Consider the following 18,663-nt stretch of genomic DNA (forward strand, 5'->3'; position numbering starts at 1 on the left):
CATTTCCTGTTCCCTGAATTGTTATAATATTTCCTATCAGAATGGATGTGGCCGTCTGTTTTCTTCTTGGTTTACTTTTTTCTGTACATGGTGAGTGGAATTAAAATTCATAGCATAAAGTATATAAAATTACAAACAAATAAATAGATGGTTCTCTTGATTTTATATCATTTAATAGTAAGACATTTGTCAGCAAATACAATCTTCCTCTGGGTCGCATGCTGACCCTGTGGAAGTTTTTCATACTAATTGTTAGACCATAGTTAATCACCTCCGGTCAGCAGAGGATGCTCACTCCTCCTAGGCACTTGTTCCTACCTCCAAACATATGGAGGTCCTTTTTTGCTCATATGTTTGTATTTTGACCATCACAAACAAACCAAATTAACTGATGTTTTGTTTTTTCCCTATTATATGACACATTCCCGATTTGACATTAACCTCGATTATGACATGCCCAATTGTGAAAAGGAGCACACGGCGGGTGCGACCGGTCAGCAGAGGATGCTTACTCCTCCTAGGCACATGGTCCTACCTCTATCTATTTGGAGGTCCGTGTTGCTCTGCTTTGAATTTTTATTTCGTTTTATGGATTTTTGAGATGATTCACGGTTTGTGATTGTCATTTTTTCATTAATAGTAAAACAAGGCATCAATTTTTTTTTTTACACAACAACACATATTTGTTGTTTTATGTTTCATACCAAAACATGTATCTACACATTCGTTATTTCCCAACAATCTTCAAAACATCACTTTTATTTAAGATACACAATAGAAATTTCAAATCAAATGATGATTGGGTCTGCTGTACGATCTAATCATTTGTATGAAGACAATGGTCATAATATCATATAAATGATTGTACGGATAAAAGAGATAAATCAAAAGATTCCAGTATGTTATTTTCATTTGAAAAATATGGGGACCTTGCTTAAAATATATTAATGAATGAGCTGTAATGTAACTTAAATTAGTGTTTGTATGGTATGTCCTGTCTGCCATCTACTTTGAAAAACAGTACTTCTTATTTATTTACACGTAGATGCTAAAATAAAAAAAAAATCGAAATAGATAAAATAACTTATAAAATAACATAACATTTTGTATTTCATTTATTTTGCCATCAAAATTTAATTTTAGCTTACCAGCTATATTCGTTGAAAATATAGTTTGTGTCGACTGAGTAATAATATACTTTCAACAAAATTTAAAATGTAAAACAAAAGAATTGACAATATTTCTTTGTAGGGTTAAAAGTCAACTTTACCACTTATAATCAAAGCTCCTTGTATAGCATTAGCGATGGCCCAAAAAAAGCTGTGGACGGGAATGTATTAACCTCATCAATAACTACTATTGGATTAAATGAGTTTTGGTTGGGAGAGTTTGACAGACCCCACAAAATAAGCTCAATGTTTGTCGTCGTTGGTAAAGGTATTTTTATATTATTTTATTTTATATCATATTTTGTTAACTAAGGTTTTCGACAATTTGATGAGAATAAAACGAATGATTTCATATCTAAAGATCTATAGTCTTTCTTCTTCATTTTGTATCATCGGTAAATTACACAAGAAAATGAACTATCTATCAAAACATGATGTTATAGGGTTTTTTGTGCATATTTATTTGACACCTTCCACTGTTTAATTACAGGCAGACAACGTATCTTTGTCAGCTATGGGATCACCAATAGCCCCATGCATATGTGTGTAGAAATCGTAACACCATCAGGTTATGATTTCATCAATATGAATGTAACGTGTAAGCAAACACTGGAGGGTGATACGGTGACTGTGAGGAAAGTTGGTAACGGATCCTTGGTTCTTAATGAAATTATCCCAATCGGTAAATCAAAGGTGTTCAAGGGTAACAAGATATATTTGGATCAAAACATTTCTGCATTACATCTGTGATTAGATTAAAGCCCATTTCTGCATTTTTTAAATTTATCCCAAACTGTTGCATACTTACAAGTCCTTGTTTTAATGCATTTTGTGTCGTTCAACTTTTATTGCTCTTTTATTTTAATTTTATCTCATCTAATTTTATAACTTCATAATTGCTTTGCTTATTGAATCCTCTGGTACAGTTTGGTCCAGTTTCCTGTTTACGTGTTTTGATTTATGCTTTTATTAACATCCTTCTTTTTTCTTTCCTTTTTTTATTCTGTGATTGGGAGGGTTTTTTTTATTCAAATTGACCATCCTATATATACACGTTTAGTGTTATCAAATTGTGTGATAGAAATCTTCTTCTGTGTGTTTGGTATAGTTTTCTCAATGTTTCAGTTTTATTTAATTCCCTTATGTGCCTCTATGTGTAAACACAATTATTACACCTCATCAATTGACATCTATGTCATCGAGCTGCTTATCTTTATCATTTTGCTTCCTTCTTTTTTCTAACATCTCATTACTTGCTGTCTTATTTGATTCTCCAGTAGAACTCTCTTTTTTATGCTACATTTGCCTAGCACCTATGTGTACCTTATTACAGAATGTCCAGAGAACACTCACAGCTTTTCCTGTATCAGTTGTCCTCCCAACTGCGTAAACGGATGCTCTGCTGTTGATGGGACTTGCAAAAATGATTGCAAAAGGGGTAAATTTGGACGAATGTGTCATAGAGATTGTCATCACGTCTGCTCAGATGGTACTTGTGATAGACATGAGGGAAGGTGCTCACAAGGTGTGTTTATTATATTACATTACGTTACGTAACGTTGTGTTATGTTATGTCATGTTGAATAACGCAGCTTCTAATGGACTGTAAGCTTATTCAATACATTATTTCATAACAGTGCAATGATGTATTAAATTTTCTAATGACAGTTATTTGTTTGCAATTTATCAAAATTCATTTCAAGTTAGAGAAAACTTAATTAAGATAAAAGTGATATTTGTTTCTAAAACTTTCAAGATTAATCAAATTGTCATACTATACATTAAACCCTTGTTTTTAATTTTTTAGAAAATGTGATAATAGCTGTTGTTTTCTCTCTCTGTTTGGTGTTCATTGTTGTAAGCGTCATAGGTTTTCTAATCAAGCGGTAAGAATTTTTTAAATACAATTTTTGGTACTGACTTAAAATCTAAACCAAACAACAATTAACAGACAAAATGAGTGTTTGATGAATGTTTGCAGAGATTTTGTTCTAATAGCTTGTTTGAATTATGTGTTTCTTTTTTAAATCATACATACAAATGTGTAATAAATTCGAAGAAAATCAGTCAGGACACATTATATTTCTGCTATTCATATATATTACATTTTTGTATTAGGCGAAAGAAGTTATTTAAATTATTCAAAACCCCATTGCAACCTCTCCATTTGGAAACTGGGAACGATGTTATAATGACGTATTCAACAAGCAATCGTTATCAAGAGGGTACCGCGGACCCCCAGATGCCCACCTCTCCCCTCAGCAACTGTCCAGTGGAGTATATCCATATGATTGATGGACAATTCACTGTCAAAATGTCACCCGTTGAATTCCTCAGATACATTGACCAAAAACAAAATGAAGAGCTCCTGTTAAAGAGTCTAGTGGTGGGGCTTATTTTACAGCTTTAATCTCTAGGGTTTTTTCCTATCTTTACTGTAAATGCCTTCATTTCTTTTGTACATTTTACCGTATATCCAGTAATTTTTGTGATTATCTAATTTTCGCTTTTTCTGCGATCTCTTTTAAATCGCAAACTATTGAATACGCAGTAATTATAATCTGTTTTATTTTCTAAAGAAAGCATTCAAATTGTAAAAAACTACTGACGCAAATTAAAAATGCTGCACACTTTTTCCTATTTTCGCAAATTTTGTGACAAGCGAAAAAAAAAGGATATGCGGTATAAACGAGTGAATGTACTTGTTATCTATAGAAAACATTATTCTGTTTTACAGAGTCTTCCGGGGTGGCTTATGGGCAGGTGTTTTGAGGCAGAAAGGGCAGAAAATAGAGCTAAAAATAGATCGTCGACTCTTCTGCCATGTACGGAAACTATTGTCATTACATGTACTAAGATAATCACTCAAAATAATAAAGGTCAAAATTTTCTTTTTAATATATTATCATATTTCCATCGAACTATACATGACTTTTGCATTCTACCTTGACCTATATAGATATATGATTAGATATATGATTAACATAATAAAAGTTAATGGATTTCAATGACCATCTGTAGATGATCGGAATCGCTTCGTTCTGGAGCCCTTAGAAAATGGAGATGACCGCGGGGATTATATAAATGCAAGCTATATATCGGTAAGCCTTGGTATCGCCTATAGCAGGAAAATGACAATGGATATCAATATACAGTATTGAAAATTCATTTCTTCATATTTCTCATTGTTCATTGCTAGGGACACCAAAATGAAAGAGCCTACATTCTCACGTTAGGTATGTAGTCAAACGCAGCAGCGTTTATTTTGTTCACTATTTTCATTGCTGTAATTGCTCTGTTTACAGGGGACTGTTAGAATGTGGGGTTGTTTTCAAATAAAAACAATATGATTTTTTAAACCGCAACTCTTTCAAAATTGTTTAATGATATGGATGTAATGAATATCATTCAAAATATATAATTGTAAATAATCTAGGTAAGTTTCAGTCATATTTTGCCATGTTTCAGATTGATTATTAAAAATATCTCAAGAACAATTAAAATGTAATATATATTTACAAAACAATACTCATAAACTAAGAATATATAAAGAGGTACCTGATTAAACTTTCACAAGGGTATTTGTGACGTCATAAACAGTACATTTTTCTGTATTTTCATAAAACTGAGCAGACGATACCAAATCTTCAGTGTTCTTTTTATCTTAAATAGAAAACTATGTCCGGAGCTGTCGCCCACGATGAAACTCACATTATAACTTTATCATGTAGTATCACATAAAATATATCAATTTCGTTGTAGACGACGGCTGCGAACACATTTTTCCTCTTCAAAAACTATGAGACACTGTGCCATTTTTTATACAATTCAAGTTATTCCAAGAAAGATCAATGTAGTATTACTTAATATATAAGTAGGTGTTTGTGAAAATAAAATATGGCTTTTATTAACATAGCAGTATGAAATGCTTAAAACATAAAAACGAAATGTGGTCATTAGGGTTTTTTAGGGGTCTTATTTTGTGTGTGTCTTACATTGTGTCTTTTTTTTCTTTTACCGAAAAAATAGCTCGTGTTTATATAAAGCATTGTGTAAAGGATTCAATGACCTTATCTGTTTACAGGCCCGTTCTCCAACGACACTCAGCTAGATTTCTGGAGAATGGTGTGGCAGTCCAACTGTAAGTGTGTGGTCATGCTAACAGCCCTGAGAGAGGGGGATAAGGTAGGTCACGTGTCAAATAATGTTACCAAGAACATTACAAAAGAAAAATGATTTTTCAACAAAAACATTAAAAAAAATGTGTCTTTGTAAAAAATCAGAATAAAAGTTAACAAAAAGAACGTCTCCACCACATGACCAAATAAAAATAAATTCAAAACAAATGCATACAAGATGTGTTCTCATGTAAAAATGAATGTGACTTATAATATTAAATAGTCAACTATGCAGAAAAGCCACACCAAAAAGCAGAAACACGTGCATTTTACTTCATGGTAAAAAATACGATAATAAAGCTGGTGAATTTTAAAAAGAATTCAAATGATAAAAACATTAAAGACAACAGCTATATGTATAAACACAGTTTGTTTTGTGTTGTGCACACAAAAAACAAAACACATTTATTTAAGGATCAAGTTTAAATAAAACAAAACTGAATTTATATCTCTACATACTAGTACTCAATGTACACGTTAGGATTATCATCTCAAGTTTTGTAAATATCCAGTAAACAACACAGACTAGCATATCAAATTGAAAATGTCATTAAATCGCAATACTGTGATGATTCCTTCTCATTCCTTTCCGTGTCCAATTGCAGATTTAAGAAACAGTTCGTATTATATATGATATCGTCATTGTTTTTCCACGCTGAAACTTTTTTTTATTTTTTTCAGAAAAAATGTATGCAATACTGGCCCGAGGAGTCAGGGGAATGTGGCCCTTTCTTTATCATAATAAGGCACACTGAACAGTGTAATAACTACGTTGTCAGACAGATGATAATACGGAAGGTTTGTACAACTAATAGCAAGCATAACATGGTCTCTAATGAAACATATAAGAAACTAAGTCAATCGTCAAAGCAACTACAGTTCTCAATTTCTAATGGGATCCAAACACTCTGCTTGGACTGTACAATCATTGTTCAAGAAAGAAATATTTAATCTTTTTTGTCTTTAAATTCTAAACATACATATGTATAAAGGTTGGTATAATATTGTATCATTTTCAAGTCAAAATACTAGTACATTATTAACATAGCATTGTATTCTTTGTTATAAAAGAATTTTATAGTTTTATACGTGGCTTGGAGTATATGTTAAGTTCTTCAAATTTCATCAAAATTAGTAATTGTCATTCCATGATCAATTTTGAGACAAAACAAAGAACCCTGCGTTAAAATTTTGAATTTATGACCCAACATTGTCTTTCCTCAAAGCAATAATATATTTTTTTTCTTTTTCATAGGTTCTACCCAATTACAATACATACAATGACATGACTGCTTTATATCTCAATAATTAGATCAATTCATTCAGTACAGAGTGTCAGACTTCTTAAATTTTGTTTGTTAATTTCACAGAAGGAAGAAACACGAAGATTGGTCCATTTCCAGATGACTTCATGGGGAGATGCCAAACGACACATGAAAATCGACACCTTACTTCAACTCCGGACCAGTGTTAACTCGATCACATTTGAAGACGCTGCACCTATCATCATTCACTCTGGGTATGTTAATCATTTTTCAAAGTCGTTTGAGGGTTTAGTAAACAAATAGATATCAAATTGAATAAAATTGTTACCCCCAAATGGCAATTGTCTGTACAAATCATTTTCGAATACAAATAATATCATATAAAAGAAAAACTAACCAAAAATAAGGGGCGTTGGATTTTGTGTCAAAGCAATTGTTGATTTGCGATAACAATGATAATGTATCATGCACTAGATGTATTGGTGACGTTTTTATCAGTAATAGTATCAATATAATGCGAAAAATACAAAAATGTCGGTATACTAGTATATGAATACGAGTGATGTCTGTTGCTGTGTTTTCTTTCAGACCCGGTATCAGTCGGATTGGTACTTACATTTCACTGGACATTTTACTGAGGCAGGGGTCCGGGGACAATATCATTGATATTATCGACACAGTCGTCAAGATGAGATCTCAACGGGCGTACATCCTTAACGCCAGGGTACGGCTCTAGTCAACAGCAAATTGTATCTGTATGGAAAATCTCAGTTAAAGACAAGTAGCTGAGCCAAAATACATATTAAATAAATAAAAATACACGCTACTTATAAGGTCACTCATTTCTTTAAAGGAAATTGATTTGATTTTACTTCAAAATTTTTTAAAGTATTTACTTTTCATTTTAAATACCATCATTAATTGGAATTTCTAATAACTTACCACAATTTGAGTGTCACGAGTCGATTTCCAAGGAAACTTTGGAGTTCAGAAACAAATCTCGGGCCATGTTTTTGTTTACAATATGCTTTTATTCATATCAAGCTTTTTCTTGTGTCGTTTTTTCTGAACAAATGACAATGGGTAAAATTTTTCAAAATTGTTTTAAAACATATACTCAGCAAATGAATGTCCAATTTACGTTGGTTTGTTTAAATTTTCCATGGTTCAAGGTAGATCTACAGGTCTGCATTTGAGCCCTGGCTCAAGTATCACTCTTTGAGAACAGTACATTTATTAACTAGTAGTTATATAACTCGTGATCGATAAGGTACAGTTTATTACATGCATGAGTCACATTGTATTTGATTGCAGAAGGAACACCAATTTCTCCTGCGTGCGCTTAAGGTTGGATTCTCACCAAATCAGGATGGAGCTGCCGAGGAAACGAAGGACGACGAAAGCGAGGAAGATTTGTACGTCAACGCCCAGGGGAAGGGGGATATTTACGTCAACTACTGACGGATAAGAGTTTTTGACAACTCAATGCAAGACGGATAAGAGTGTTCGACAATTCAATGCAACGTGTAGTTTTCGTTGACCATTTGACTTAAAGGGTGCAATTGGTAGAAACAAATGCTTGTGTATTTAAAGAGTTGTGATTATGAAACATTCGAAGCATCATTATTTATTCCATCTTCAATGCTTACTGTTCCAAGTAAGTCGTTGTACCGGTGATTTTTAAATCAATAGCCGCTTTGTGCAAAACATTTACCTTGCGTGAACTAATATTTGTAGTCGTCAATGAATTATTTGTATTACATATTGAAACAATGATGTTAAGATTATAATTGAATAAATTATATAATTCATTTACATACAGCCATGTATGGATATATTGGAATGCTTAGTTTATGCGCAAGTGGGTGAATGAATAAATAATTGTATGAACAAGGAAACTAGATTTTAACTGTGAAATAATTCCACAATTTGCTAAAGATCCTCGATAGTCAATACTTCCTTAACATCACATTTAGAATTAAACGTCCGTGTTTTGAACTTATGTTTTAATATGTTTTTCCTCTCCTCCTTTTTTCCGCATCGTCATCAACGATAACGTTTGATATTTTGATGAGATAAAAACATTATATTATACTACATGAATAACAACATTTCCATGTAACCATACGATATATGGATGAAAGATAACCTCACACAGAGAGAGAGAGAGAGAGAGAGAGAGAGAGAGAGAGAGAGAGAGAGAGAGAGAGAATGGTTGACTAACATGGAGCCTTTTATGGAAAGTTGCATGACATTTCGAATATTTTCGACGATAATTTGTATACATTCTGTAACTTTTTTCTACAAATTCAGTCACTAAACAACTGTGTTATGTAATTTTTCTTCATGTTAGCAACCATTATATATCGTGCGAAATGACATTTTTTGAATCATTTTCAAAGAAAATAAAAATTTTGTTTGCAAATCAAACACTAGAGCTTAAACGTTATATCAAGAAAATGATAAATGATGCATATGAAGGAAGAGAAGCATTCAGCAAAAATAAAGTCAAAGAAGAATCGAACATACTAGTATATTATTCTTATTGAAAAAACATTTTTTACTTATATTTTTATGCTTGTTATCTATACAATATATACATATGTATGTTTTACGATGTGGCAGTATATAAATAGTGCCTGTTTGGGAGGGTAACAGTTGAAATTGACACCCCGAGAAAACCATTGTCAACCGACGCGAAGCGGAGGTTGACAATGGTTTTCTCGGGGTGTCAATTTCAATTGTTATACTTTCATGTTAAATACTGAAATATGATTGGTTAAGACGCAGTTAATAATATTTACTATTACCCTCAGTGTAAGCAACGCACTTGGCAACGGGTAACATTAAAAAATGTTACATGCGCGAAAATTATGCGCGTACGGTTCGCTGTAGAATTCACGTTATTCCTATATAAAAGCAGTAAAATTTTCTTAAAAATCTCGGGGTGTCAATTTCAACTGTTACCCTCCCAAACAGGCACTATTTATATACTGTTATCCTCCCAAACAGGCACTATTTATTTTGTTATACTGAATGTCTTAATTTTTAAGAAAATTTTACTGCTTTTATATAGGAATAACGTGAATTCTACAGCGAACCGTACGCGCATAATTTTCGCGCATGTAACATTTTTTAATGTTACCCGTTGCTAAGTGCGTTGCTAACGCTGAGGGTAATAGAAAATATTATTAACTGCGTCTTAACCAATCAGATTTCAGTATTTAACATGAAAGTATAACAATATATCTTATCGATTAATGTAAGAGGTAACGGTATGGCAGCTGTGTAGAATAATTGATGTTAAAAATATGTAACCTTAAAAAATAGTCACTCGAGGGAAAATTCATGATTTAGAGTGTTATGATTAGTAAGGTGTGCCGGTTGTTAATTTTTAGTCCAGGGAGAAGTACCTTGGTTGTAACGCCTTGTTTGATTGGCTAAACAAATTCATTTATATTCTACATTACATTAAGAGTAGTGTGGAAAACGTATTTTAAATCGGCTTTACGATACATTTAAATTGAAGTCCTTTTTTAAATAATGGGCCTTATTTTCTGATTTCAGTCGTAGAAATTAAATTTACAGGAATAAATTTTATTTCTACCTACGTCATAAAGTATAACGTGGCTTGAAACAGTTGCCGCTTTTTTATAAACCGCATTGGTTTATGAAGTGTAAATTAATTGTCCCAAGTTATGTTACACCGTATAACATATAAAGTAGAAATTAAATTCATTCCTTAAATATAAAACAGCGAATATTTTTAAAGGTTTAGATTTTGAGACATGTATGCGGTCAGGTCGATTAGCGGACGCTTCTGTCGTCATATATATCAGAAACATAATTATCATTTCTTTTTTTCTGTCATTCTTTAATAAATATCAGTAAATTGATCAGTTCATTAAACAATGTTTGGATAATCAGTCTGTTTAAGTTTAGTTCCAAAAATCAGATAAATTTAAATTTACTTATTTTAAAAACATCGGTTGGTTTTGTTTGGGTTTTTTTCATTTCTCATGATTGGAAATAAAATCGACAATACAATTTACCAAAAAATTAAATTTGTAACTCTTTAGTTAAGCCGTTAAATAATAACAATAAAAATAATTCCAGATAATTTCCAGATTTTTTAAAGGAATTTTCGTTGATTATTAATTGGCGAAGCTTGATTGAGAAAAATAATAACAAATTGGTAATCTTCAAGTACCAATGATGTTTAAAATATATAAAACAAAAGACAGTACTCTTCAGATTTCTCGATTAAAGCCCAAAAATTCAAGTCTATTATCTATTACTTTAATATAGGAGTATAGATAGGAAATTGTCATTTTCGTACTTCTAATTAAGCAGATTTAAAAAATGTAATAATAGCGATTTTCCTTAGATTGCAATATGTGATTAGTACATATCCCTTTCTCCCCTATATATATATATATATATATATATATATATATATATATATATATATATATATATATATATATATATATATATATATATATATATATATATATATAATCTACCGTCTGGTTTTTAATATGGGTCATTTCAAAATATCAAAATGCACCAAATTTTGTTATATATTTGGAGACCTACAAATGTAGATTGTTACAGTAGATTCATCAAAAACTAAGGAAAATAACCCTGGGGATGGCATTATTCTATGTAAAAAAAAATTAAAAGTCGTACACATTTTACTTTTTCTCTTATTTACTTACTTTATAATTTCTTATAAGTTATAAACGTACTCCTACAAAGTTTCATTTTATCATAACGTCATAAAAGCACAATAGCAACCTACAGAACAACGGAAAAATTGTTTCAAAAAATAAATTTTCGTTAAAACCCTAAAAAATATTATATGTACCGTATTTTTGTTTATTGTGTTCAGTTTAATAATATAAATGGTATCGGAAAAAAATGCATGAAATGTATAAATACACTTTATTTTACTAGAAAGAGCAAAAATATGCGTAATGAAAACTTAAGTCCGCCTCCTTAACTTGGAATGTCTAAGATAATTTTACACGCGCACATGTCCATACTCAAATGATCCCTGCTTATCAGTACTTTCGGTACTTTGATTCTATGAAATCGAATTATCTCCCTTTTCACATGACGTGGCTCTTCCGTAGTAGCCATATTGGAAAATAGCGATTGTCAACTTCGTTGGCAACATCGTTAAATATCTGATCAATTGGAGACCATCCAGTGTTGGTCAGATCTTCAACATGCTGAAAAGTGTTCCAAAAATCTTTGTCTTTCTTTTCATATGCATTTTAGCAGATGAACACGATCATGTAGTAAGTATATTTTGCAGAAACCGGTTGACAAAAATGTAAATAATGTACATAGTTCCTTACATGTATTCAGTGCTTATGACATCTGTAGCATTCAGGTGGTTTGAAACGATTAATTGGAATTGGATAAAGTCTTAGATTAATTGCATGGGAAACGTTGTGCATCAGGCCGGACTGTTGAAGTCATACACCCTGTTATTTTTTACTCTTGCAGTTTGACAATTTTCTCTGAATTAGAAACTTTATTTAACACTACTGCAGTATAAGTGTATTTAAATTATATTGTTGTAATGTCCATTTTGTTGGAGCAGTGGACATATATCACAAAGTGGGAAGTCATTTTTGACATTCTTCAAAAAATTAGCACATAAAGCATAACACATAAAGCACCTTGACATTAAATTATTTGACATCAGTGTTGACAGTGGCATGCATAGCAGAGCTGGTGCTTGTAAATGCTCACTAAAATTTGTGTTTTTGCTGAGCAAACGAGGGCATCTGCTCTGCTCAACACACTTGGTGTGCAGTAAATGTTAAAACTTTGACTGGAAGAAATTGAATGTTGAACTGGAGACTTGATAGATCCAAACATAAAGCTCAGCTTGATATTTAAACTTTGGGATTCAGTTTTATCTGATATATATAGGAAGTAAAATAGATTGACAAACCAAGCGAGAGAAGTTCAAGGCAATTCTGCTTTACTACTTTAAAATGAATAAAAACAGCATGAAGTACAGTTCCTTCATTTCCAAAATCAACTCTATTACTCATTTAAACAACAAATTGAAAAGAACTATTGCCATAAATGTTGTGTTATGTCCAGACATTCACTGCTTAACTTTATAACGTTATTTATTTTGAATAGTTTCATATTATGTCAACAAAACAAGTTTAAATATGAATATCTTTGGATAATGCATCATTCCTCTTCATCATCAATGATCCACTCCTGACAAGATCACTGTAACATTATACATGTTGATTTTAATGTAAACTTTCTTCTATAGTATGAAGATGGGGAGGAGGTTGTGCTATGGATGAATACTGTTGGGCCCTACCACAACAGACAGGAGACGTACTCCTATTTCTCCCTACCCTTCTGTGCTGGCCCTAAGGAGAGCATCGGACACTACCACGAGACCCTGGGAGAGGCTCTTCAGGGGACAGAGCTGGAATTCAGTGGCTTAGACATTGACTTTAAAGGTTTGCATTGTCTTTTTGTGACAAGGTCATAATTTTGCTTCTAGTACATAATGTTTAAGACTGAAATTTCAACATCTACAAGATTTAAGTTGTGGTGATATATACAAATTTTGATGTGATATGGCTATTTACAGGTGAGGTGAAGAAGACGGAATACTGCTCTGTAGAATTAACACAAGACAAATTTGAGGCCTTTGTTTATGCAGTGAAGAACCACTACTGGTACCAGATGTACATTGATGATCTTCCTATTTGGGGTATGCAAAGAAGTGAAAATTAATAGATACTGTAACTTTAAAAACGTTTTTTTTTTTGCACTTGGTTTGTTAGTTTAAAACATGTTATGGAAATCCAAACACAAGTTTTCGTTGGAAAAGATGATGCCAAGATAATTTGTTAAGTAAAGTAGATGACACTTTTACATCAATCCACATTTAATGGTTTTTCTTATAACCCAAATAGGTATCGTTGGAGAAATAAGTGATAGTGGGGAAGACTTTTATGTATGGACACATAAAAAGTTTGACATCGGATACAACGGTAAACAGATTGTGGATGTTAACCTAACTAGTGAAGCCAAGAAAAAGCTGTCTCCAGGGGCTAAAATCTCATTCAGTTATGAGGTGAGATATTGTAGAACTTTCATACAAAATATTTTCACCTGTAGGAAATCAATATTTAGTTTATTTCCTATAAATATGACATGATAACTTGATAATGAGTTTGCAATCATTTTCTGTTGTATTTAATCATATAGGTACATTTCACACCGTCGAAGATCAAGTATGAAAAGAGATTTGACAAGTACCTTGATCCCAATTTCTTCCAGCATAGAGTAAGTATAAAATGCTGATTGTTAATTAATTAGTTGAGTTAAACAATACCAAGGGAGCAGGGGATGAAAATAAATGTACCATCTAATCCTGACACACAATGATTGGCTTTCAACATTTCTGATGCTTCCATTCAAAGTTTGCACACATATTTAAGTTGAGCAAAAATATATTGAATCTTTAAAGTATATTATAGTAACATACTTAATACAGATACCATCTATAATTTGCTCAGTAAAAGTCAACCTGTCCAACTATCTATATTCACACAGAAATTCAACAATGCCCTTGTATTTTGTACAGATTCACTGGTTCAGCATCTTCAATTCCTTTATGATGGTTATTTTCCTGGTGGGACTGGTCAGCATGATTCTCATGAGGACCCTGAGGAAGGACTACGCCCGTTACAGCAAGGAGGAGGACCTAGATGATATGGTAGGTCCTCTGTCACTATGCAATGCTGTGGAATAACTTGGCATAAGGTTAAAAAAAGATAATTGAAATTAATTAAAGACTTCCAAATTCTCTCTAATGATGACTATCTTACATTGAACCCTGATTTCTGATCTTCCAGTGATTGGAATCGTAAACTGATGTAGAGAGTTTAAATCTGTCATATTATTGGATATAGACCCATTGCAGTCCATTTGTCAATAAATTAAAATGTGCTTACTTTTGTAGGAAAAAGACTTGGGTGATGAGTATGGCTGGAAGCAAGTTCACGGAGACGTATTCCGCCCGGCCTCCAACGCTCTGCTGTTCTCTTCACTGATTGGCACAGGATATCACATTGCTGTCGTCACCATGTGTGTCATCATCTTCTCCATACTGGGAGACCTGTACACAGAGTAAGTCAGTCACCTTGTCACAGTCCACCATTCTGTACAGCCTGGGTTTAATGATCACCAATTTCATGCAATAAAAAAGCTTAAATTAGGTTTCTTATTCTGAAATATGTCCAATGTTATAATTACAAAGTAAGTTTAATGTTTTCATGCATATTTAATTCAAATGCTCTTCTGTTGATGACAATATATATTGAACCCTGATTTCTGATTTCTAGTGATTGGAAATTACCAACTGAAGAAGAGACTTTCTAATGAATATAATTCTGTTATTATGTAAGATAAAGCTTTGATAACTTGTTCTCTGATTTTTGTAGGCGAGGTTCTCTCCTGAGTACAGCTATTTTTGTTTATGCTGCTACCTCACCGGTCAATGGTTACTTTGGAGGAAGTCTGTATGCAAGAATGGGAGGTAGTTGCACAAGATCAACCTTATTTTCTGTTAAAAATCTCCCATCCATTGAAATCTATGTTAAAGTTCTGACATTTCTTCAGTTTCAATGGAGGTTTGTTGTAAACGTTAAGCAAGGTATGGGTTTTCCATTAAACTTTTATTTTCCTGTGATAGGAAAGGTGTGGATAAAGCAGATGATGGTTGGTGCTTTCATGCTTCCTCTGGCTGTGTGTGGAACGGCATTCTTCATTAACTTCATCGCTATCTACTATCATGCTTCTAGAGCCATTCCATTTGGAACAATGGTTAGTTGGTTTTACTCTGTATATCTTAAATTAAGCTAACAGTATTTGTGATATTCCAGTATAATATTCAAATAATCATTATGATTGCAAATATCAAAACATTTCACAACCCTTTCATCTTTCTGATTGCCAGGTAGCAGTGACGTGTATATGTATATTCGTCATCCTGCCATTGACTTTGGTGGGGACTGTTTTGGGGAGAAATTTGGCAGGTCAACCAAATTATCCCTGTCGTGTGAATGCAGTACCAAGGCCAATTCCTGAAAAGAAATGGTAATTCATCCTTGAGCTTATTTTTGAAACTTGTTTATAATTGGGAGATCTGTAAGTTGCTGTGACAACAATCTAATATTTTCTGTACAGGTTCATGGAGCCATCTGTGATAATCGTTCTTGGTGGAATCCTTCCATTTGGATCTATATTTATTGAAATGTAAGTGGCTATTGAAATAAGTGGAAAGTTTTCAATTTCTGATTAAAGGTGTGAAATTAACTCAGTCCTGGTAAAATATAAACAAGACATCATCACAAATTTGTTAACAGGTAAATTCATGTAATGATTTCTTTGCAGGTACTTTATCTTCACATCGTTCTGGGCCTACAAGATTTACTATGTGTACGGCTTCATGCTGCTAGTGTTTGTAATCTTAACAATAGTGACTGTCTGTGTGACCATCGTGTGTACATATTTCCTACTGAATGCGGAAGACTATCGGTGGTAAGTAGTCAATTTTAGTCCCGTTGGACTGACATGTTAGATTTGCAAGACCATGCATGCTCTAGTTTGGGTGATATTATTATAGCTCTTTATGTTTTTCAGGCAATGGACAAGCTTTTCTGCTGCTGCTTCAACAGCAGGATATGTGTATCTCTATTCATTTTATTACTTCTTTTTTAAAACAAAGTAAGTATCAAGTTAGCTGTTTGAAGTCTCATTTTTCAATGGTAGAGTTTAAATTAAATTAAGGGATTTTTACACAGCTTTGAACAAGAAATTTTTTTCATTTTGCAGAATGTATGGGTTTTTCCAAACTACATTTTACTTTGGTTACATGGCGTTATTCAGCTTAGCACTAGGGATCATGTGTGGTAAGTTTACTGGTATTTACCCAATAAGACACTGGATGGTTTTAATACTGCCAGTGTTCTACTTTCAATTTTAAAAGTATTATTGTTTTGAAGCAAACTTATTGTTGTCTCTTTCAGGAACATTTGGGTATATAGGCACGAGTTACTTTGTACGAAAGATATATTCCACGGTAAAGATAGACTAGAGACAAATTTATAAATGTGGGTAAATTGTACAGTGAAGTTGATGGAGCAGAATTCCGAGTGTAATGCCGAGTGTTGTGTGTGTGAAGTAATTGATGCCATGACGGTCAATTTCAAAGTGGTGTGACTGAATCTCTCAAGTCCATCGAGTCATCAACTCACTGGGTGAATTTTTGTGGATCTGCATTTAAATAATTGGATCGAACCCTAGTTAAGATATCATCCATAAAACTTAGTTCATGTTCTTGCTTAGAATACTTTCTGGATCGATTAAGCTTCAAACTTATTCAAATCTGCATCATTGGCATCTGGTTACTGTTAAACTTTAAACTTGTTCATATCATGATCTTGTCTAGTAACCATTGGTATTGATGACACTTAGTACATGTATTGTGTAAGAATGATTTCTTCATTTTCCATTAACATTCCTTAAGTGATGAAATATACATTATAAGTTGAATGTATTTTGTAAACAGGCCAGATTAATAGAGAATGTATGTGATTGTTATGATATTGAGATGCACAGCGGATGCTGGTATGACAATTCTCTTGTGATTTTGACAGAATGTTTGGAAGAGTATTGCGGCAAATATGTGATATGCATGTACATGTAAGAAAATTGCTTTATACTATGTTCTGATTTAATGACCAATGCAAGCAGTGAGTGAATGTATGTTTATTTTGAGTGAGTTATTAATTCAATCATTAAATTATTTATTGTTTACTTGTTTTATGTTAGATATAAAGGGTTTAAATGTTCGCTTTTGAGGAAACCTGCTTGTACAGTTCATATTATATAGTAAAACATATTTTTATTTCCATATGTGTAAAACTTGTAAATAGTTTATAAGGGGATGTAATATATTTGTATATATTACTATGAACAGAAAAAAAGTTTCATGAAATGAAACCGATTTACCATTAAATTAAAAATTATAAAATATAGTACTGGTGTTTGCTGATGTTTTAACATATACCTGCAAATTGCAGTGAACAGTTCACTTAAAGTTGTGTTCATTATAGTATTCAAATTCTTTGAGTATTTCGAATGAGAAACCAATTCTTGCACATATACTGGGTAATAATCAATAGGGAATCAAGAACTAATCAGCTTAAAGCATGAGTTTATATACAACAGTACTTTTTAGTCACCGAAATGCTTATGCTATCATTGTCTTTCATAAGTTGGTTCATGAAGTAGGTCCCATATCGAAAATATTACTGGTCCTGACTTAAAGCTGAACACCGCTCGTAAATAGGCACCGTCACAAAGATACCTGGTATATAAACCCTTGGATTTCGTTACACCCGATTGCACACCTGAACCTCGTGGCCGACATGTAGTATTCCTTTCGTGCTCTTTAGATTTTATGCATTTTTTTCTTATCTTATGTTCATTTTCTGTTCGTAAATAATGCATTGACCAATTTATTTGATGTTAATATTCTCCTGGCTTCAAAAAGTGCGTAAAATTTGATAATTTCATCGCGACCGGGTAACACGGCGAGGCAAAATGTACGTCCACACAGGTGAGACCTCTACAGCGAAGTACTTTGAACTGTTTAGAGGTCTGTCCCTTATATAAGGGTTGTAGGGACAGCAGTGATTAAAGAGAAATATGGCGGACAGTGCCTATTTACGAGCGGTGTTCAGCTTTAACCAAACTTGTTTATACAATGCATCTAGGACTTGACAAACTTAGATGCTGATCCGATCTTTAAATCTGAATGCTATAGGAGAAAGGTAAAAAGTTTTTAAGCAGGTGCCCTTTGATGGCCCATATTGAAGTTATTGCTTTTTATGTATGCATAAATTAATGCATCTTGTGATAATTCTTCATTCGACAGACTTAATGATAAATATGAGCCAAAGATACATACAACATTGAAAATGAGCG

General features: G+C 32.7%; 1 protein-coding gene across 1 annotated transcript; it reads left to right on the forward strand.

The window, feature by feature from the left end:
* LOC128166788 (uncharacterized) lies at positions 1-17,711 on the forward strand. The gene is made up of 28 exons (XM_052832169.1): positions 1-90; positions 1,252-1,437; positions 1,660-1,851; positions 2,503-2,694; positions 2,977-3,055; positions 3,288-3,555; positions 3,907-3,994; positions 4,191-4,270; positions 4,369-4,405; positions 5,254-5,354; positions 6,029-6,145; positions 6,718-6,866; positions 7,201-7,336; positions 7,927-8,061; positions 12,923-13,118; positions 13,253-13,375; positions 13,581-13,741; positions 13,876-13,953; positions 14,255-14,386; positions 14,633-14,799; positions 15,114-15,208; positions 15,365-15,495; positions 15,629-15,768; positions 15,859-15,927; positions 16,066-16,212; positions 16,315-16,398; positions 16,507-16,583; positions 16,701-17,711. Exons 1-28 carry the CDS (start codon positions 42-44, stop codon positions 16,766-16,768), a joined length of 3,477 nt encoding a protein of 1,158 aa, XP_052688129.1. The 5' UTR covers positions 1-41; the 3' UTR covers positions 16,769-17,711.
* The last annotated feature ends 952 nt before the right edge of the window (positions 17,712-18,663 follow it).

Source organism: Crassostrea angulata, chromosome 10 (assembly GCF_025612915.1).
Source record: "Crassostrea angulata isolate pt1a10 chromosome 10, ASM2561291v2, whole genome shotgun sequence".
Taxonomy (NCBI): Eukaryota; Metazoa; Mollusca; class Bivalvia; order Ostreida; family Ostreidae; genus Magallana; species Magallana angulata.

Bases quoted from the DNA above. Each gene is read 5' to 3' on its own strand.
- LOC128166788 (XM_052832169.1), top strand. From the start codon at position 42: ATGGATGTGGCCGTCTGTTTTCTTCTTGGTTTACTTTTTTCTGTACAT. The intron at 1,438-1,659 runs GTATTTTTATAT...GTTTAATTACAG, and splicing joins GTTTGTCGTCGTTGGTAAAG to GCAGACAACGTATCTTTGTC. The intron at 3,056-3,287 runs GTAAGAATTTTT...TTTTTGTATTAG, and splicing joins ATAGGTTTTCTAATCAAGCG to GCGAAAGAAGTTATTTAAAT.